At 35.1% G+C, this 22641-nt stretch overlaps 1 protein-coding gene across 1 annotated transcript in view; it reads right to left on the reverse strand.

The window, feature by feature from the left end:
- Window positions 1-10321: 10321 nt before the first annotated feature.
- Window positions 10322-22641, reverse strand: part of LOC131164744 (MLO-like protein 13) — a 72904-nt gene continuing 60584 nt past the window's right edge. The window contains exons 4-14 of the mRNA XM_058122175.1: window positions 21168-21284; window positions 20949-21009; window positions 20668-20753; window positions 12597-12671; window positions 12243-12331; window positions 12058-12107; window positions 11916-11956; window positions 11548-11754; window positions 11309-11376; window positions 11065-11125; window positions 10322-10724 (exon numbers count right to left, since the gene is read on the reverse strand). Of these exons, the coding sequence (XP_057978158.1) occupies window positions 10581-10724; window positions 11065-11125; window positions 11309-11376; window positions 11548-11754; window positions 11916-11956; window positions 12058-12107; window positions 12243-12331; window positions 12597-12671; window positions 20668-20753; window positions 20949-21009; window positions 21168-21284 (999 nt within the window). The 3' untranslated portion in view covers window positions 10322-10580. The remainder of the gene's footprint in view (window positions 10725-11064; window positions 11126-11308; window positions 11377-11547; window positions 11755-11915; window positions 11957-12057; window positions 12108-12242; window positions 12332-12596; window positions 12672-20667; window positions 20754-20948; window positions 21010-21167; window positions 21285-22641) is intronic.

Genomic DNA, 22641 nt, shown 5'->3' on the forward strand with positions numbered 1-22641 from the left:
ATAATTAGTGAACCCTAGACCTCTCCTACTTCTATTTAAACCCACTTAATAGACTCTCCTTTACCCACAACCACTTAAACCTGTTAAACCCCTAAAAAACCCTAATAACCTAAAACCCTAAACCATTAAATCTCCTAAACTAGTCAACCCTAATAAGTCCATCATAACCCTATCCACTCAACCTCAACCCTAAACCCTAAACCCTAAACCCTTAAACCCTAAACCCTAAACCCTAAACCCTAAACCCTAAACCCTAATTTATCAATTTCTCGTTAAATTTGTTGTTAAATCGATGATCAAACACCACCACATGGTCCTAGTCGCGATTATCGTCATTTTGACGTGGGTAAATTTTCAATTAGGATTTTCTAGGCCCCACTCCAAAGCGAGAGTAGGATTTAGGAAATTTGGTAAATTGGTTATATTTGCGGGTATAACCATTAATTGGGAAATTGTAGCCCTAGGAAATATTTAAATAGTATTTTATTTAGGAATAATTTAATGGAACTATGGTTTTTGAATCAGGGTCTAGGTGAGCGCCACAGGCATTTATGTGGGATTCTTGTCGGTGTAGTTTGAGAATTCAGGTAAGGGGATATTATATATTAAATCAGATTTTATGAAATTAAAGGTAATAATTTATGTTATATTATATGTAGGTTTTGCTGTGAATTATTAAAATGCCAACCATGTAAAACTATGATTTCTGAGCCTAGGACCACTTATTTAATTATGTATTTGTGGAAATGAACTGAAGAAAGTGGAAGGAATTTTCTGGATAATTATGTAAGAAATGGAAGTTATATTTTCAGTAATTAAATGCTAAATGTGGGTTGGCCTACTTTACAGGAATATTTGTGAAATTTTACTATTAAATTGTGTGACATGAGATTTTGTGCAAATATATGTGAAATGTATGAGATGCATGCTAAGTAAGTAAAGTATTGAGAATAAAATATGATATAGACAATGTTGCCTGTGTATGTTAAATGCAATCATGTAAATGTAAGACAACTGAAAGATAGCCATGTTAGTTGATTCTAGCGCATTTCTATGTGGACTAACTGTTAGCAGATTATGATGCATTTCTATATGGACTAACTGATGCTGGCTAAAGACCAACTGTATTATGAAGGAATGAAGTGAAAATGTTGTGCAATGGAATGACAATATAATGAAATGAAATTTGAAACATGAACGATGCAAATAGGAAAGAGTCACTTAAAGTGAAATGCAATGCAATGTTAAGTTATGAACATGAATAGATGTGTATGATTAAATAAAGTTAGAAAGAATGATGTACTATGATATTAGAAGTACTTATGTACGTAGAATGTGCTATGATTTGGGCGGGGCGTACTCTTCACCTGAGGGCTTGCTGAGAAAGGTGAGTGCACTAGTAGCTACAGATGTGGTAGTAGCCGCATAACGTATTAGAGTAAAGGGAACCTACTTGTATGGGCGGGTAGATTTCCTTATCCTTAGGGCCTTTACCGATAAGCTATTGTTGAATGGTGTGGGTAAGAGATCAATCTAATACTTGAGGGCTTGCTGAGTAAAGTGAGTGCTCTGGTATGCTTCAGTAGTGACCTTCGGGTTACCTAAGTATCAGAGCAGAGGGGTGCTACTTGTATGGGCGGGTAATCACCTCTATCCTTAGGTAATCTCGTGGTGTAAATCTCTGCATGTGATTGATTAGGTTCAGAGAATGATTTCAGTGTTATGATAATGATTTGAAAATGTTATTAAAATTATATTTATATACCTCATGTTAGTCATACCCTGTGTTTAACATATTAAATATTCCTTTACTAAGATGTGTCTCACCCGAATATGAATTTATCTTTTTCAAGATTTCCTCGAGATCGAGCTTTGAGAGCTCGAGGTTTTTGTAGCATTATTGGGAAATAGAAAAAGAAAGAGTATATTTCTATGTTAATTTTGAGGAATGTAAATATTTATGTTTTATGTCGTTATGTTTTAAGTCAGTTATGAAAGAAATGATTGTGAAAATACTGGAATGTTTTTAGAGGTATGTATTTATGGTAATGCAGGTGTTGGATGGTTAGTATGGATGTTATATAGAGGTAGTAAACTCTGGTATTATGTTATATGGAGCTTATGTTTATGTTTTCCGCTGCATATATTATGAATTATGGATTATCGGGATTTTATTAGGTATAACACACCGGACCCAGGTTTAAGGGTTCAGGGTGTTACATGATTTTTTTTACCAACTCTAGGGGACCCAGGTCTATTCTAAAATTGACCTTTGGTCAGGCTATCACCAGGTGAAAGTAAAAGCAGAGGACGTATCGAAGACAGAATTTCGAACTAGGTATGGCCACTACGAGTTCCTAGTAATGTCATTCGGATTAACAAATGCACCAGTAATGTTCATGGATTTAATGAATCGGGTATTCCATCAGTACTTAGACTAGTTTTTTGTGGTGTTCATTGATGATATACTGGTCTACTCTAAGAGACTGAGCACAAGGGTTATTTGAGACTGGTTCTACAGGTGCTAAGGGAAAAGAAAATGTATGCTAAATTCAAGAAATGTGAATTCTAGTTGAGGCAGGTTACTTTCCTCGGGCATGTGATCTCCGAGGACAGTATATCAATTAATCTAAGTAAAATAGAGGCAATAGTGAGTTGGGTGAGACCAGTGAATGTTTAGGAGGTCAAAAGCTTTCTAGGTCTGGCAGGGTACTACCAGTGTTTTGTGGGTGGCTTCTCCAGAATATCAAGTCCACTGACACGACTCATGAGAAATAACGTGAAATTAGATTGGACTGATGAGTATGAGCAGAGCTTCCAAGAATTGAAGCTGCAACTGGTCACTGCACCGGTATTGTCTATCCCATTAGGGGAAGATGGTTTTGTGATATACTGTAACGCGTCCCAGAAGGGACTTGGGTGCGTGTTGATGCATCATAGGAGAGTCATCACCAATGCATCTAGATAGCTTAAAGAGTATGAAAAGAACTACCCTGTGCACGATCTAGAGTTAGCTATAGTGGTGTATGCTCTAAAAATCTGGAGGCATTATCTTTATGGTGGGAAATGCAAGATCTTCACCGATCATAAAATTTTAAAGCATTTCTTCACCAAGAAAGATTTAAATATGTGGCAGAGAAGATGGTTGGAGCTCATCAAGGATTATGATTGCACCATTAGCTACCACCTAGGAAAAATAAAAGTGGTGCCTGATGCATAGAGCAGGAAAATAGCAGGAGCAATGGAGATTCAGTGCCCTATCCAGATGGATTTGGAGAGGTTAAGCGTGGAGCTAATAGAGGGTGATCACCAGGCATTCATTGCCAACTTGGTGGTACAGCCTACCTTGTAGAAGAAAATTAAAGCTACACGAAAGAATGATGCAGAGTTGGCAGAGTTGATAGAGAAAGTGCAGAATGGATAGGAAGAGGAGTTCAATATTTCAGAGGATGGAACCTTGAGGTTCCATGCTGACTATGCGTTCCTGTAGATACTGAGATCAGGAGGACTATTGTGATAACCCAAATAAAAATGGAATTTGAATAATTAAAAGGGAGAGAAATAGAAACAGAAACAGAAGGAGGCCATAGACTTCGTCAACGAATACAGGGGTTCGTCAACGAGTGCAGAAGAAAATTCATCAACGAATATAGGGATTCGTCAATGAGAAAATACCGAGGGAGGTTTTTGGCTGCTCTGAATTTCGTCGATGAATACAGGGTCTCGTCGACGAATTTAATGAAGGACTCGTCGACGAGGTGACGTGTCTCGTCAACGAATCTGACCCTATAAATAGCTAAAAATCTGATTTTTAACTTCATTTTTAAGCAATCTTTGCCCTCTCTCTCTCTCCTCTTTGGCGCTCTCTCTCTCTCTCCTCTTTGGCGCTCTCTCTCTCTCTCTCTCTCTCATCATTTTTGGGCCAAATTTACATCGGATCGACAATCCAAAGTCACCACGACGCTCCTGGGGAAATTCTCTCCAAATCTGCCAGAGCGGATTGTTGGTGAAAGCGAGTTAGAAATCATCCCTAAGTTGATGTAAAGCTTTTTAAGCCAAATTTGATCTTATGGTAGTTATAAGAAATGATGTACGAATGAAAATATTGAAGTTTAATACTGGGAGTTTCAAATTTCAAGGTATTGATCAGGAAATCCTACGGGGGTTAGGTTAGGATATTTTAGGGGCTTTCTCAGTAGCCAGGTAAGGAAATAAACTAAAGCAGTTACTTTCCATGCAAATTATTATTAATTATGAGTAAATTTATTTTCAAAAAAACATATGTTATATTTGTATAATATGGATGAAATGTACGTTTGGGAAATACTTCTGTTATGTTGAAATGTATATGTATATATGAGATGCCAGAGAATTATGATTTTAGAATAATAAGAAGTATGATTTTATACAACGCATGTGTGGCATGAATATTATTTTACGTGAATGTATTATGATATGAAAGATCTTATGAGTAAAGTACGTTTTCAGGTATTATGAAAAGATATGTTATGTTATGATGATTTTGACGAATACATGATAATTGATTTATTTTCAGAATGTATATACCTAAAATGATTCCAGCGCAAGGTCGTGTAATTATGTTATGATTGGCATGAGGCCATAATTATGTTATGTTCGACACGAGGCCGTAATTACTATATGTTTGGCACGATGCCATAACGATGTTATATACGATCATATATTATATGTTATTAGAACCCAGATGTTAGTTTAGTTCAGTTCAGGGGCTCAGTACCGTAGCTTATAGATCAGATGTTTATGATCAGATCAGTACTAACCACCCCACGAGGGGGTGGGAGATGGATAGTCAATGTGGCTTTCAGTAGAGTGTGGACGTCCACCTAGCAGTCCGGACCAGGATGTGGTGAGCACATCATACTTACAGACATATTTGACTCGGCAGTGGTTGGCTAGCCATTGTCGGGTCCTGCCTTCGGGCTACACAACCCGTCATGGGGGGTAATACATGACATCCGCTAGCTATTCATCATCGGTATATTTTCAGTATTATAGTTATAACAAATTTTTTATGTATGTTATGATTTATTAACAAATATGAAAGTATATGTTTATCCAGTATGACATGATGAATGTTTACAGAGTTATGGAATGTACTGTATACATATAAGTACCTTAAATATTCATATTACCACACAACTGTATTTAGTTTATTTTCCCTTACCGAGAAGTGTCTCACCCCCGAACATTAAATGATTTTTAGGAAACCCAGAGAGACTAGGGGGTCAGGGCCGCCATTGAGTGATTGGAGTTTCCCCTACTAGAAGGGTAAGCGTTGAACTAGGATCGGGAGTTTTTGTTATATGATCCTAGTATTATTTTGACTTTTTGGAGGTTGTATATAGTAATAATATTTTGATGTTATAGTACACTCTGGTATTATGTTTTACGGTGGAATGTTTGAGATTTTTATATTTGTTGCTGCTTAGGTTTCCGCTGTGATTAACAGGTGTCCCCGTTACCCACAGGTTCGAGTCGACTTTTCCATTTATTATGTTATATTTATTATTAAGAAATTGAGGTCACTACAACTATATTGGAGGAGGCTCACAAATCCCAGTACACAGTTCATCCTAGTAACACTAAAATGTATCGAAATCTTCGAGAGACTTTCTAGTGGAGCAAAATGAAGAGGGAGATAGATGAATCTGTGTAGCAGTGTTTGATGTGCCAATGGATAAAGGCTGAGCACCAGAGGCCGACATGACCGTTGCAGCCACTCCACATGCCTAAGTGAAAGTGGGATCGCATATCCATGGATTTTTTCACTGGGTTACCACCGGCACTGCATAGTCTGTATGCTATCTGGGTCATTGTTGACCGATTGAAAAAATCAACCCACTTTCTACCTATTAAAGTTAGCTACCCTATGTATACACTGGCAGAGATCTACATTCAGGAAATAGTTCGACCCATGGAGTGCCAGTATCCATTGTTTCATACCGTGACCCATGTTTTACATTACTGTTTTGGAGGAGCTTATAGGAAGCTTTGGGGTCTCAGTTATCATTCAGCACGACATATCATCCTCAGACTAATGGGCTGACAAGGAGAACAATTCAAATACTTGAGGATATGCTGCGAACATGTGTGCTTGATTTTGGGGGTAGTTGGACCCAGTATATGTCGCTGGTTGAGTTTGCCTATAATAACAACTATCAGACCAGCATTGGCATGGCACCTTACAAGGCGTTGTATGGTAGGAGGTGTCATTCACCTTTGTACTGGGATGAAATTGGTGAGAGGCGAGTTCTAAGACCAAAGTTGGTGCAACAAGCGTACTATAAATTCTAAATAATTAAAGACAAAATCAGTGTAGCTCAGAGTCGATAAAAAATTTGCTCTGATACACGCCTCTAGGAATTGGAATTTGATATTGAAGATCAGGTATTTTTGAAAGTAGCACCATTGAAGGGAGCTGTGAGATTTGGGAGGAAGGGTAAGCTGAACCCTAGGTCCATTGGCTCATTTGAGATATTTGAAAGAGTGGGTTTAGTAGCTTACAGGTTAGCTTGCCCACCAGCATTGTCCAAAATACATAACATATTTCATGTCTCCATGTTAAGGAAATACGTCTCAGACCCTTCCCGTGTGATCAGTTATGCAAAGATAGAGGTCAGAGATTCACTGACGTATGAAAAGACACTAGTGCAGATTCTAGATAGGAAAAAACAAGTATTGCACACTAAGATAATTCTGTTAATAAAAGTTTTGTGGAGAAATCACGCAGTAAAGGAGGCTTTGTGGGAGCCAAAGGAGGAGATACGATAGAGATACCCACACATGTTTAGTGGGATACAGTAATAGTCAGTATTGTTCAGATAACGACAATTTTATTTTATTCAGTATAGAGTGATGAATGTATATTGTATTTTAGATTATAGGATAAGATAGTGTTTTGATTTTAGGAGAATTTTCTTTTATGAGACGAAAACTTACCAAGATGGCTGATTTCAAGGCTTGAAATTTGTCGATGAGGGTTTTGTGTTCATCGACGAACGTCCTTCTTAGATCGTTGACGAGGTGTCATGGCTCGTCGACAAGGCCATGTGGTCAGCCACCTATATATAGCCGAAAATTCATTTTCAGCAAGAAAAATTCATCCCATTTCTTTCTCTCTCGCTCTAGAGGATGAATCCTCTACCTTCTTTCTAGATTTTCGACTCCGTTTCTCCCCGGTTCGACGATCAGAGGCTACCACAGTGATCCTGGGGAGATTCTCCACGACCTAACTGGAGCAGAATTTTGATTTAAAAAGTTTGGGCACCATCCCAATTTCAGGGTAAATAGATTATTTCGTATTTCTAGCATCACCAAGTTTAATTGAGACCAGATTTTGTGTTGTGTGAGAATATACTGGTGTTTTGTGAAGTAAAAATTAGGGTGTTACAATTTCAGGGTTAGGGTGTTTCGAGACCCTACAGGCATGGGTTGAGGACTCCAACAAATATTTTTTCAGGAACCTAGGTAAATTATAGTTTAGGAAATCATGAATAGGCAGATTTAAGAAATGTGAGTATGATGATTTTTTGGGGAATTTGTATATATGTAATTACAGGATTCAGGGGTTGGTACCCCAAGGGCGTGTGGGTTGAGTTGGAGGCAAGCTTCCCAGTCGAATAAGCAAGAGAAATATGCTATGCTAGGAATTAAGAAATGTTTATCACTAAATTATATGTTTTTCCAAATTATTATCCAGTATGCAAATTATTTGTGTATTAGAAAATATAGCTTTCAGAATATGGAATATTTATTTATTTAGCTCTGAGGCATGAGACCTAATTAGATCAATACAGAAATCCTACTGTTTTCATATTACTATGATTTACAGTATATATGCAGAAGTGTGTTTATCAGATTATACAGAATTATGAATTACAGTGCATATACAGACATATATATTTTACAGACATATGTATTTTACAAACAGATATTTTATAGCATGTACAAATTACCATGATTTCCAAAATGTTAAAGTCATAACACTATGATATACAATTTATACAGTTTAGATATTACAGATAAGTTATTACAGCTATTATAGTTTAGATATTACAGTATTTTCTGAATAGTTTTTGGTGTTATAGTTATTTTGGAATCATGATGAAACAGTAAGATGTGTATATATTGAAAATAGTATTATACAGTATCACACCCTGATGAATCGGTTTAGATATCAGCAGAACACGATACCGTTGTTATTACAAATTAGAGTGCAACCACACATCTTAGATAGAGTGTTATTTTTGTCAACCATGCTTGGAGAGATTGCATGCTCCCCAAAAGACTGGGTTGAGTGGCCAGTTTGACGAGGTAGATACCAGTACTGGGCTTTGGAGAGATCGCAGATGGTTGGGCTGAGGATTGGTAGAGTTATAGTTGACTTATCCTAGTAGGCCAACTAGAGTTAAGTCCAGCCTATGGGCCGCACAACCTTATCATGAGGGATTAAATCATTACGTGCAGTTTTCCAGAATAAATATCACAGTTATATACAAATTTACAGATTATCAGCAAATATATTATGATACTAGAAGTATGAAAAGTAGAGAACTCATATATTACAGTTGTATTTTAAACTATAATAGATACAAGTTGTACTGTATATTGTTTTACCAGCTTTTACTGTTTTAGGAATTTATAAGTATAGTATTTATGGAACTCAATCGCCACACACTAGTAATAGTATATTTCCTCTTACTGAGCGTTGTTTCATCCCAGTGATTTAACATTTTTCAGGTGATCTAGTTAGACGAACAGATCAGGCTCACCGATAGAGGGATTGTTGCACTGCTCTGGTTGTGGGGTAAGTGTTTTCAAGGAGATGTATTTTTAGGTAGTTTTCCAGGATTTTTGGTGGATGATATTGGGAGATGTGCTTTTGTGTATGTATATTTTGGGAAATTATGGAATTCTAGTATTGTAAATATGGATGTACAGTTTTATATTTTCCGATGCGTAACTGTACAAAATGAATAGGGTTTCCTCAGTACTCATTTGGGGCTTGAGATGTTATAGTAGATAATCCAGGGGTATCAGAGTAAATTATGCTTCAGTATATAGTAAAGTTTAAATAAATAAATAAATAATTGGTATAGATTTTTGGATTGTTATAAATGAAATTAAAACGTCACTAATACTTTCGTCACTAAAAATCAATTTTTTTGTAGTGTGCTCTCCTTTTTTGCTTCCTAGTATTATTGCTCTGATTGTTCTCCCCTTGATCCCTCTGTTTGCTTCACCTAAACGACAACTTATAAGCCCAGGAGGGCACTTAGTTTTAAACCACTAACCATCCATTAACTGCTAATGCCCCCACCTGCCTATTTAATTTTAACCCCTTTTTTTTGTTCCTAGGCGTGCAGTGGTGCAAGAGCTAGCAAAATTCCAAAACTCTTATCTTTATTTGCATTTATTTCTTCTGTATTTGGGTTTCAGGCGTGCAAGTGTGCAAGAGCTAGCAAAATTCCAAAACTCTTATCTTTATTTGCATTTATTTTTACTGTATTTATATTTCAATTTTTTTGTATTTTTCTCTATTATATTTCTTTTTTTTTTTTGGTTGTATTTTCTCTACTGTAAATGTATACACAGTGCAATAATAATAATAATAAAAATAATTTATTTATTTTTTTATATCTGACCCCTCAATAAAGTGGGTGTCTGCACCCTTGAAGTATAGATAAATTAGACTATGACCCTGAGAGAATCTTGTTCCGTATGAGTTTTTGTACATGAATCTTAAGTTTAGTGAAACTAAACAAAAGCACACAATTCAAGAGAATGGGATGTTAGGAGTGACTCATTGTCTACACACAATTCAAGTGAAAATGGATACCTTGAATATACTTTTGAATGAAAGTTGATTTTTAAAAATATATATTTTGAAAATGAAACTTGTTAGCTAAAAAAAGAAAAGCAAAAGATATGTAATTGAAAATTCAGTGCACCATAACCAAGCATAGTTGGACACCAATATGTATGAACTGCATTTTTTTTAAACCCATCCACGATTGAATTAATCTATTTAGAATATAAATAATTAATTAGTACGTCAAATGAAGGAGAGTTGGACATGTTGAATTGAAACTAAATTTCGCATTTAAAAAAGACCAAAAAAAAAAAAATGGATGTTACACTTTCAAATTTTAGAACCACACAATTTTAAAGGCATTAAAATCACAAATTATCATTACATGAATGTATTTTTTTACTCAATACTAAATCCTATTTTTATTCAAGAAGTCTTAAAACATGCATGTGAATAATGTTGACAAATTTAAATCAATATTAATATCGCTTATATCACAAGAATCTTTACTATTGTGCTTGTGCACACACCAAAATGTATTTACATAGACCCACCAAGTATTGGGGAGCTCTTAATGAAGATTTATTATAGTCTGACTTTATCAACTAAGGTGACTGTAGAGACAGTATTTTCAGGAAAATGGATGTGAAGACTGATTTTGTAATATTCTTCCAATATTGTCAGCCAACGTAAGTTTGTTCTGCAATATGAAAATCACCATATGGTCATTCTACGTGTTCTGTGGCCCAACTGCAGTAATGGATGAGCCACCTCTTTGTCTTCCTTCGCCTCCACTCCTCGTACTATCAGCCCAATTTTGAAGTACTTTTTGCATGTGAGTGTCAAACATTGCTCTTTTGAACAGGCTACCCATCTTCAATGATTAATTGAATATCCATTTGTCAATTAATTTACAACTAATCAAAGTACACATAATCAAATCATTAATCAATTATTTATATGAAAAACCATATTATATCCTTCTTGTAAATTCACTATGTATTCCATGGTGTTGTATCATGAGAAGAAACAAGGTTGATATAAGCCTTACACCGACCTTGTGTCTTTTGGAGACAGATTGATATTAGTATATTACAGTTCCTGAAACCTGTAACTCTACACACACACACACACACACACACACACACACACATATATATATATATATATATATATATATATATACTGCTAATCTAACAATATATATTAATTACCTGGGAGACGAGAGCATATAAAGGTAAGGTGCTGTAACTGCAAAGCACTTGGACAATCACTCTGTGCATAGGCAAAGCAATTAAAATGATCACATATTAATTAATAATTACAAATGTAGCGAGTGAGACTTAACTAATATAGAAACTAGTAATTAAATTATATAATTACACACATACAAATAAGAAATTAATATTCTTAATTAATCAGTACTACTTCAGTTAAATGATCAATATATAATATTACCCCATGATTAGTCTTGGGACAATATAGCCTACTTTTTCCATGATGCATGACTTGAACCCGTACGTGCACTGGAAGGATTAATTAATCATCAGAGAGGTAGCTAGCTAGAGCGAATATATATATACATATATATAAGCTGCGTCAGTGTGGGTACGTAATTAATTAATTAAACTGTTTTCAGTTTATAGGAATGCCAACGCATCGGAGAAAAAGTGATTGATTAAATTGATACTTCTCACCAAGATCCAAAAGAAGAAGGCTATCTCGAAGGAGTTCTGAAACAGAATGAAGTGAATGGAGTAAAACACAATGCTGGGGCGACCAAACCAAAAATGTTTGTCAGAAGGCTTCACGGCACCATGCTCCCCTGTGCTCCTCTCAATGTTAACATCCTCAGCCAACTGGGTGATGATATGTTCTAACTTTGCACCAACTAGAAGCAGAAGCTGCATCCATCCATCCATATATGTATATGTGTGTGTGTGTGTGTATATATATATATATATATATATAGTCATTATATATAATATACAATAATTAAGATTAAATTTTAATTAATTGAATAAATTAATCAACTAAAAATTTTATTAAAAAAAAAATCACTTACAATCAAGGGTAGAAAGGATAACCAAAAATAGGTGTGCCATCCTGCAGCAACATGCATTTTCGACCCAAATGGGGAAAATTTTAATTAGAGTGACGTTCATATATATAGATCAAAGTCTAGCTCAAAGCAATAGGCAAAGTACCTCCCACATTCAGCAGCAAAAACAGCACAACAAAGAGCCACAGGTACCAACTACGTACAGTGGATTATTGGCTATTTATTAGCATATATATGATTAAATATCAACTCATCGATCAATATCTCATATTAATCGTTTTTAACCTTTAAATTAAGTTAGTATAGGATCAATTTTGTTAATGGGGTTACCTTATTCCAACAACCCTTCTGAAATCATCTTCTAGCGTTTGCATCATGTACTTGTGAAAATCAAAGTTATATCTTCCGGGACAATGAGTCTGAGCAATCAACAAGATATATCACACTCACACACATACATACACATGCAAAAGAAGAAGAAGAAGAAGGGGCAATGTTTACATTGTCATCCACCTCATCATCATCTCAGGCTTAAAAAACCAAGGAGTCGTTAAACTTAAAAGACACTAAAGTGTGGTGAAGGCATTACTTTCATGCATGTGTGTGTAGGGGACAATTGCAGGGAAAATATTAAATTAATTAAAACAATTATTAAAATTTCAAACATCAAGTTGGAAACTTTACCATCATAAATCCTTCTCTGAGTGCAATATAGTCTGATTTGGTTACCGAGCCATGAAATTGTTTGAAGAATGATACCTACAAACAAGCATAAAATCTTTCATAATTTTTTTTAACTTTTTTATTCTTTATTTTTCGAAAGAGTAAAATAAAATATTTATTGACAATTTAATTAAAAATTAAATCTAGTTATGAAAAATAATTTTAACTTTCTAATTTTAGTTTTTTCAAAGTATTTATAAAAAATTCAGGTTGTTTTTTAATTTTTTTTTTCACCACTTGTATAAAAAAGAGTAGGAAAATGTTAAAAATTTTAGCATTATTCATTTGTGGAAAATTGTTTTATTTTTTATTTTATAAATTTTTAAATAATTATAAAAAAGCCACCTTATTTCCTAATTTTCAGAATTTATATAGAAACATTGGGCAACATCTTTATTTTATTTTATTTCTAATTTCTTATATAAATTTTATAAAGTTTGAAAAAATTGGTGTTGTTGTTTTTTTACTTATTTGATAATCTAAAAATAAAAAATGCAGAATTTTTTCTATGATCAAATAAACCCTTTCTATCTTTTTCATAGAAATCTTGAAAAAAAAAAAAAAAGTTGACATTTTTGTTAATTTTGAAAAACTAAAAGAGAAAAACTAAAAAAAAAAATTCACAATTAAATTGGCCAAAACATTTTTCAGTTTGTCACATCGAATGGAAACTTCAAAATGGATATCTATGCCATAGGCCAACACAAGTAATTTACCTATTCTCTACAAATGCTATTATTGAAGAACTATTTAGCCTAATTAGCAACAAGCTTAAGCCATTAGATAATGGCTATGTATAAATTTTACTATCTAACATCTCCCCCTTATGAACCAACCTCTCAAGCTTAAAGTGATGAGAATTCACTAGTCTATTATTTTACCTTACATTATACAATTTAATTATATTAGTGTGGGAATGTGTTGTTCAATATTCAAATTCTAGATGTCATTCTTAGAGAAGCTATAATAAAACCGATAGATACCCTATGATTTTCAACAAAATGGGTAGAACTTCTGAATAATACTGACAGCCCTTCATGCATGAATTTGGCATTTGTGACCCTTCTATTAACTAATTAAAGATTTAAAAATATTGATGCTTGTAAGTTATTTTTAATAAATGGTTTAAATATCAAGTACTTATATAATTCTTGACGAGAAGGATATAAACCACACAAACAATCACCCGGGTCAGATACAAATTGTTGTGCTCAATAATCAGCCCTCTGAAACCAATTGTCAGTGCCGAGTGTGCACAACGGAAGATCTCACACAAACTTTCTCAGACAATCAATGGAGCAAGCAAGCAAGCACTCGATGGTGAACTGTATACTAAACAAGCGACCATTCAACAATGAGAATCAATGAAAGTAACAATCAAAACACAAAAATTTACGTGCACTACTAAAAGCTACTTATTAGTATGCATATAATTATTCCCTTTGTTGATGATAATTCTTAGGAAAATTTCAAATGGATGTGAAATCTGCATTTTTGAATGGTATTTTTAAGAGGAAGTATGTGTTAATCAACCAACAAGTTACATGAAAAAAAAGTCATGTGGATAAAGTTCACAAGCTGAAGAGGACATTATATGGATTGGATCAAGCCCTTAAAGCTATACATGCATTGATTTTTATTTCCTAAATCATGAATTTCCAAGATGCCCTCTTGAATATATAATTATATGTACATGATTTTACCAATAATAGTCCCAAGATGACTACAAATTTTAAGGAAGTCGTAATTCATCATTTTAAGATAACATGCATGGGTGTGATGTTTTATTTAATTGGTAATAGTAAAGTTGTTTAGATAAATGATCGATATTATTTCATAGAAAAAACTACATAGGCAATGTTTTAAAAAGATTTAATGTGGAATCCTATAAATCAATTTTGACTTCGATTGAAGATAGACTAAAGTTGTGAAGGATGATCTAATAATTTAGTCGATGCAACTGATTTCAAAAGGTTAGAGGGTAGTTTTGCATATATAATTAACTTCCACTATACTTGATATTGTTTATGTAATTGGTTATGTTAGTAGATTCATGCAATTTCCATGTTAGTCACATTTGCAATTGTGACTAAGTGTATTTTGAGATATCTTAAAGGTACACAAATGCATAGAATTTTTTATTCATGTACAAATAAAGTGAAGCTTGTTGGTTATACAAATTATTGTTAGACTGAAGACACTGCAATTGGAGGAGCACTTCAAGTTATGCTTTTATCTTAGTTATGAAATTTTCTATTTTTCTTATAAAAAACAACAATTAATTGCTCTTTCTAGAGCAAGGTGGAATATATTCAAACTACTAGTAGTCCCACTCAAATAGTTTTGTTGCATTGAATATACTTGGTGTATTAGAACATTGCTAGGATAATCCAATGAATATTTTTTGGTGTGACGACAAGATTGCTATTGATTTAACAAAGAATTCAATTTTTCATGACAAATTCAAGCATATCTAAAAGGTGGTTGTAACCGTAAATTTCATACCATGGAGATTAAGGACAAGAAAATAGAATAATGTTCACTTAATTTTAGTATTGGATAAAATAGTGGTACGAACTTTGTGTATATTCTTTATATTGAAGATTAAAAATCCTTCTAATTTAACCTTGTTAAAAATATTTTCTGATTTGAGGGCTCAAAGATCACAAGTTCCTAAATGAGGTAATAATGGATTATGTATCTTCTAGACAATGAATTTGATGGTTTACAAAAAATCATGGATTTGTGTTGTTATTTGATCTCTTTATAGAAATCTATAAATTTAAGGGATTAAGGATCGTCTTACTAGATGAGACAATAATAGATCTTTTGAATGATTAATTTGGCGATATATAGAGGATGGATTTGAGTTTATCACGCTTGATTTCCTTAAAAAGTTTTGCCGACTCAAGTGCTTAAAGAGCTTGTTCTCAAACAAGATGGTAATGGATCTTCCAAATGACTAATTTGACGATCGTAATTGATCTTTGATCTCTTTAAAGAAATTTGCTGACTCGAGGGGTTAATAAGCATGTTTCTAAAAGAATCAAATGGATTTTATTTTTTTTATGTTCAATCTCTTTAACGAAGACAACCAGTCCATCCCTAGGATGATATCGAAGCCATACATGTCAAATACTATAAGGCCAACTGGTAGTACCCTTCCCTGGATCACTACTGGAAAATCACGGACTACTTTACTACATACAATTGCCGACCCCGATGGCGTAACCACTACCAGTTCATAACTTAACTATTGCATCTCTAATCCATATAATTTAAAAAATCCCCAAGAGAGAAAAGAATGCGTTGCTCCCGAGTCAAATAATATAACAACTTTATTGGAAAGCATGTAAATATTACCTGTTAACACATCTCCATCATTTTCTGCTTCACCTGGAGTCAAGGAATACACCCTAACCTGGGCAATACCCCCTTGCTGTCCACTTCATGGCGCTTGCACACCACCTCTAAAAGGCTGCTGTGGAGCTCTACCGTACCTCGGTAGATTACAATCCCTCACCTGATGTATCATCTTACCACATCGTAAACAAGCCCCCACAGCCCTCCAACACTGCCCTACGTGAGGTTTCCCACATTTAGAACAAACAGAAGTGGATGTGGTACTCTGAGAAGCACCACTACTGTTCTTCTTCTTCCAGTTGCCCTGCTTTGACCCTCTATACGAACTGGAAGGCGTAGGTCTCTTCTTCGGAACCTGAACCCCAAGGTCTCTTCTTCGGAACCTGAATCCCAAGGTCCTCCTACAAACTCTCCTCTACTATGGTGGCTTTGTCAACCAAAGTAACAAAGTCCTGCATCTGCCAGAACGCAGTCTGCTTCCTGATCTCCTTCTTCAGACCCCTCTGAAATTTCCAAGCCTTCATTGCCTTGTCTGAAATCATGAATGGAGCAAAACGAGATAGCTCTTGAAAACTGGTCGTGTACTGTTGAACTGTCAGCTACCCCTGCTCCAGACTCATAAACTCCTCTATCTTTGCATTCCTAACCATGGCTGGAAAGTACTATTCAAAGAATAACTCTTTAAAACTTACCCATGATAACGCCACTAGAATAAGTTGATGCTCCTCAAGCATCTTCACAGACTTCCACCATCTCTTTGCTACACCCAACAACTTGAATGTTGCGAAGGTCACTTTCTGCTTTTCAATGCAATTCAGGATGTACAGAATCTTCTCAATCTCTCCGATCCAATTCTCATCTCGAATCGGATCTGCACTCCCTACAAAGACAGAAGGTTTCAATCGTGTGAACTGGTCAATGGAGCATCCCAACTTAGCAAGGGGACAATCCTGACCCTTATTTATTCGAACAAACTCAGTCATAAGCTGCTGAGCGAAGTCCCACAGAACACTCGTGGAGTCGCTGCCAACCTCATGGCCAACTCCTTCACTACTACTGCCTCCTTCATTAGCGGTAATATCCCTGGATTCCATCCTAAAGAAGCAATTGAGGAAACCAATTAAAAGCTTATTCAACTAATATTGCAATACTATAAACTCGTTTCCCAAAATAACATGCCTAGTACTGATGTACACTAATGACTCACATTCTAATTCTAACTCAAGTTCCACCCTTCCACTTGGAAACAAAAATTGTCAATAGATTGCCCTGATTTTTTTAACCCTTCGAATGATCCAGAAAAAAACAGAAGTTTGCCAATGGATTTGTGTCTCTAGGTGTGCAAAGCTACACTCGATAATCATATTCACATCTTAAACTCTCATATAGTCCAATCTACAGAACCTAGCAACCTAAACTCTGAGCATATCCATAACCAGACAGTGCAATTCATATCACACTTCCGGCTGGCTATGGCTCTGATACCAAACTGTAATGCCCTAACCCTTGGTACGAACCCAGTATACTACTACACATACATTATACCTGTATCTGATAAACATACATAAACAATCCACCCTAAACAATGACAAATTGGTGTATCTCATAAAGATCCGTATTCATGCACAGCGAAAAATATAAACATTCTTACGGGATTTTATTAGACATATACCAGAGTTCTATCTGTAGTCTTCAGTACATAAGACCCATACTTAAAACATAAACTGTATTATATCCTTTTACATTAAATTAGGCTAACAACCCAGTACTGATACAAAAACTTACGTCTACTAACAAGACTCTATGCCCCAAAGTCCTTCTAGAAAACTAGGACTGACGTCCTGTAGAACCTGAAACAAAGGTTGTAAGATTGGGGTGAGACACTGCTCACTAAGGTGGAAGATATTACACCAGCATGTGACTATATGAGTTTATTCCAATTTAATAACAGTTGCACAATATCACATTCACAATTCTATGCTATAAGAGATATACAAACATAATTCAGCATCATTACAAATGAGGGTTCCCGAGGTTAGGGTAAGGTGTAGGCTCATACACTGTAAGATCCCTCCACACGATACTCAAACCCATGACTTTGCCCATTTTAGTTTTTAAATCATGTATATGAAAATTTAGGACAACGACCAGCTTTGAAACTTCTGCAAATATGCCTAATTACCTCGTGGCATGGGTTGTGCACTGATAAACTCTGACAGGGCTCTGTTCGTGCAGGCACTGTCAAGCATCATATATATATATATATTTATATAGTCCGACTGCCCCACCTGATCCATTATTTCACCAGTGGCCCCATACACTCATGTAAGTCGACTATCTCGATATCCACACTGATTCATATGTGTGGTTGCACTGTACCTCAGTTAGCAACGGAACCGTGCTTCAAGCTATTTAAAGCCTCAGATAACCTAGAGTGTCTTTCAACTCTTTTAGTAACAAGTTGTGGTCCAAATTTATCATATATATAATTTACAATGAAAACATAACAACCTGTGCAATTCTAGTAATTTCTTAATCGTAATCATGCAATTTTTCATACATTCTTTCTTTCTTTCAGAAAGTGGTGTTAACTGACACAAATTCTCTCGGTTAAACCCTTTTTACATATAAAGCTCGGTGATTAACCATCACCTATTTTCCACATTTTCAGATAACAGAATGGGATTCAATTCTCACAATTCATTTACAAGTATAACAGTTTAGTATGTTCCACTTCATATCATATGTCATGCTCGTTTCGTCAAAATCCGCTATAAACAATGTATAACTCAAAAAATTCCTTTTGGACTGCAAACATGGGTATCAAGCCACTCCTACTTTAGTTTTTAAAACAAATAAAGTAGTTTTGGAAAGTTTGGAGTTCATATGCCAAAACCTCATTTTTGCCAAAAATCATAAAATCGTAAGAAACAACATTTGTACTCGATAAAACTTTGCAAATAAATGGTCAAAATGTGCGTAAAAACATAAGCTAACTTTCTAGTGGTTTAGTTTTCTAAAAATATTGATGTAAACAAATCCCTTTACCTTAATCCCGGAAATCGAAACACGAACGAATCAATCCAAAACAATGGCACCTGATCCCCAAAACCTAAAAACCGAAGAATAATACTTCACTATAATCTCGACTACTACATAACTACCAAACCAAAAACGAAATTAGATCCTTAACTCGATTTTTGGGAAAAACCCAAAAATCCTCGGATCAAAAATCTGATTCGCTATAACTATAGAGATTCTCCTCCTAATCCACGTAGTGATATCAGATAATTAATTCCGACTACAGATGGCACGAATTCTTAGAGAAAGAGAGAGGGTTGGTTCGAGTGAGAGAGAGAGAGAGGGAGAGAGAATGGAGGTAACTTAACATGGAAGCAATGAATAGTCTATTTATAACTAGGTTGACCCAGCCAGCCTCGTCGACGAGTTGAAGTTCTCGTCGATGAGCCGAAGAAGGTCGCTCGTGGCCGAGAAAGTGACCTCGTCGACGAGCCTGAGATTTCAGAATCTCTGAAAGTCCCTTAGCATCTTCTCGTCGACGGGTCCTTACGTCTTGTCGTTGAACCATAGAAGAAACTTCGTCAACGAGAAATGAAGTCTCATTGATGAGCTCTGTTGTTTTATCCTTTATAATTTATCTTCTCATTTCTTTATTTATTTTCTAGATTCGGATCCCTACACAATTGATCTTAAGAGAGTGGACGTAAGCTAGTATAGCTGAGCACTATAAAAGAGTTCTTGCATTTCTTTTCCCTTCTTTCTTTAATTTTATAGTTTCATCTTTGTATAATGTGCTTAATTATTTTAAATTTCTTTAAATATTATATCAAGCTCATTTAATTTCATTAAATCAAATTCACCCCCCCCCCCCATCTTGGGTTACCTTTGGGCCAACAGTTTCACATTGGTAGGATAGTTGAACCACTATAAAAGAGTTTGCCCATTGTTTTTCTCTTGCATTTATCTTCGCTTCTCTCTTTAATTTTATTATTTCATATTTGTATAATTTGCTTCATTATTTTAAATTGCTTTAAATTTTGTATCAAGCTCATTTAATTTCATTAAACCCAGTTTATACCCCTATACCTTATCTTGGGTGGGCCAACAATTTCATATTGGCAGGCCATGAAATGTTTATCTTACACTATATATATCTTAAAGATACTCTCAATCACAAGCTCTTTTTTGGTTTAATCTCTAATATATTTTTACTACCTTTTAAGATAAGTAATGCAATATATATATATATATATATATATATATATATATGATATAGACCTTTTATGTAGTTTTGTATGTATAGAAGCAAGAAGAAGAAAAAAAAAAAAAAAAAGGAGAAGAAAAGAATAGTATATGAAATTCTTTAAAATAGTTGTATTAGTCTAAACTATTTTACATGGAACTATAGAATCTTAACTAACATTCCCTTCGACTATCGATCAAAACAATGCCATTATATATTCTAACTTCCTCAAATGACATTGTTATAGAAACAATTCAAAGACAACTTGTATTGGCTGGACTAACCTCCTAAAGGTTGGGCTAAAGTGAATGTACATAGTTCCTCTTGTAATTAGTTTTCATAGGCTTAATAACTACTTAGTTCATGTAGGTAGGGAAGGGAGTATGAGTCTTGAAGAAAGCTTACCAGCCAACTAACAACAGCTGTCTTTCGCCAACGCCCAATTGTATGTTTGGAGAAAAACTCACGAATATGGTGGGCATATGATGCACCTGCATGCATGCATGGGAATGATCCAATGATGAAGTTTGATATGTGTGTGTGCGCACGCAAGTGTACGCGCACATGTAAAATTAGTTTCATATTATAAATTATCTAAAATGTATTTTCTATTAAATCGTGAAGCACAAACAAATTAATTGTTGTGTGCATACACATGCAAACAGATTACAAGATGATAAACATACCACGTTTTGATCCTGAACTTTCTTGTTTAATTAAACCTTCCCAATGCTTCCACTCACGTATCTACACATACATACATGCATATGTGCATGCATAGTATTATCAATTCAAAAGATTTAGACATTCAATTCAATATATATATATATATATAGATAGTATATAAGGGCCACATTTTTTGTGTTAAAAAATATAAATTCTCGTGCATGTCACATACATATTACCTTTGCTCCTCCAAGAACCATGGTAGTGGCACAAAAGATTACATGAACAACCGCCAATACAAATATGAAAATGTGCAGTTGATGTAATGCTTCAAGTGATAATAATGGAACCTTCCCCTGTCAAAGTAAAATAAGAAAATAAGAAAGGAAAGGAAAAGGAAAACACACAATGTACCTTACTTAGTATAACTTGTGGTAATGTAATCAGTTATAAAGTTTCACAATGCATACAAGATGTTAAGGATAAAAATCAGCTTCAAACGTAGCTATTTGAAACTCATTCACTTCTCTATGAAGGTTCCTATTCAATCTAGTCAGAGTTGTGTAGAGAGGATATAATCAAGCTAAATAGTCAAAAGATTGAGGCTCCTTCTCTATGGAAGATGTTGAAGATTCTAAAAGTTTTGACTTTCCAAGTTAGTGTACTCTCGCATAAAGATTGATTGTAAATATGTTTCCTAAATTAGAGATATGCTCTAATGGCTGAGATATTTGTAGTCCTAAACTTTAGCATTCCAATTATGCCCACAATATTGTAAAGTAAAGCACAAATGAATAATACCAAGTTTTGACTTAGTACCAGAGCCTCCCGAAAACCTCCATCAAAACATAAGCCTCTTATATTACTTTGAACAATCATCGCAACAAACAACTACCACCATTTGGCTCCCGAATCCTCTACTCTCGAACCATCAACCCCAGTAATCCATATCCAAACCGAAAATTCTAGCTTCCATGTCGGAGTTGTCCTTACCGAAGTTAACTATGATGTATGGTCCCAAATATTAGAGATGCAAATTGCAAGACGTGAGAAGCCCGAATATATTATGGGTAAAACTAATCCACCGAAGGATTTTTTATGCTACCTATGCAAAGTGGTATGCAAAGAATCAAAAGGTCAAGGGTTGGTTGCTGATCTCCATGTCGCTGGAGATAATGAGGCGTTATCTGCAACTGCATACCGCAAGAGAAATCTGGAGTGCTCTTGCCAAATCATTCTATAATGGATCGGATGAGACACAAATCCTTGCACCAAATCAGTGTGCCTTCACCACCAAACAAGTTGGTCGACCTCTATCAACTTATTACTGTGAGCTTGTCGAAATTCTCCAAGAAGTAGATTATCATGATAAAGTTATCATGAAGGATCTCAATGATCTTGTCACCTATAAGAAATATGTTGCGCGGTTGAGAGTGTACATCTTTCTTAGTGACCTGGATGTAGAATTCGAACAGATTAGAGGTGAGGTTCTTCGAAAGGACCCCTCAATGGACCTCGACGACACCTATGCCTATGTCCGTCGAGATGCTATATGCCGAACTACCTTAAATGTTGAACCCGATAATCCTGAGTCTTCCACTCTAGTGGCTCGATGCACTAAGCCCCAACCTTGGCAATCTGCTTAAAAGACTGATTCTGACCAAGCACAATCTCAGAAGGGCAATTATAAGATAGGTGCTACCAAACGCGAAC

This window comes from Malania oleifera, chromosome 9 (assembly GCF_029873635.1).
Source record: "Malania oleifera isolate guangnan ecotype guangnan chromosome 9, ASM2987363v1, whole genome shotgun sequence".
Lineage (NCBI taxonomy): Eukaryota > Viridiplantae > Streptophyta > Magnoliopsida > Santalales > Ximeniaceae > Malania > Malania oleifera.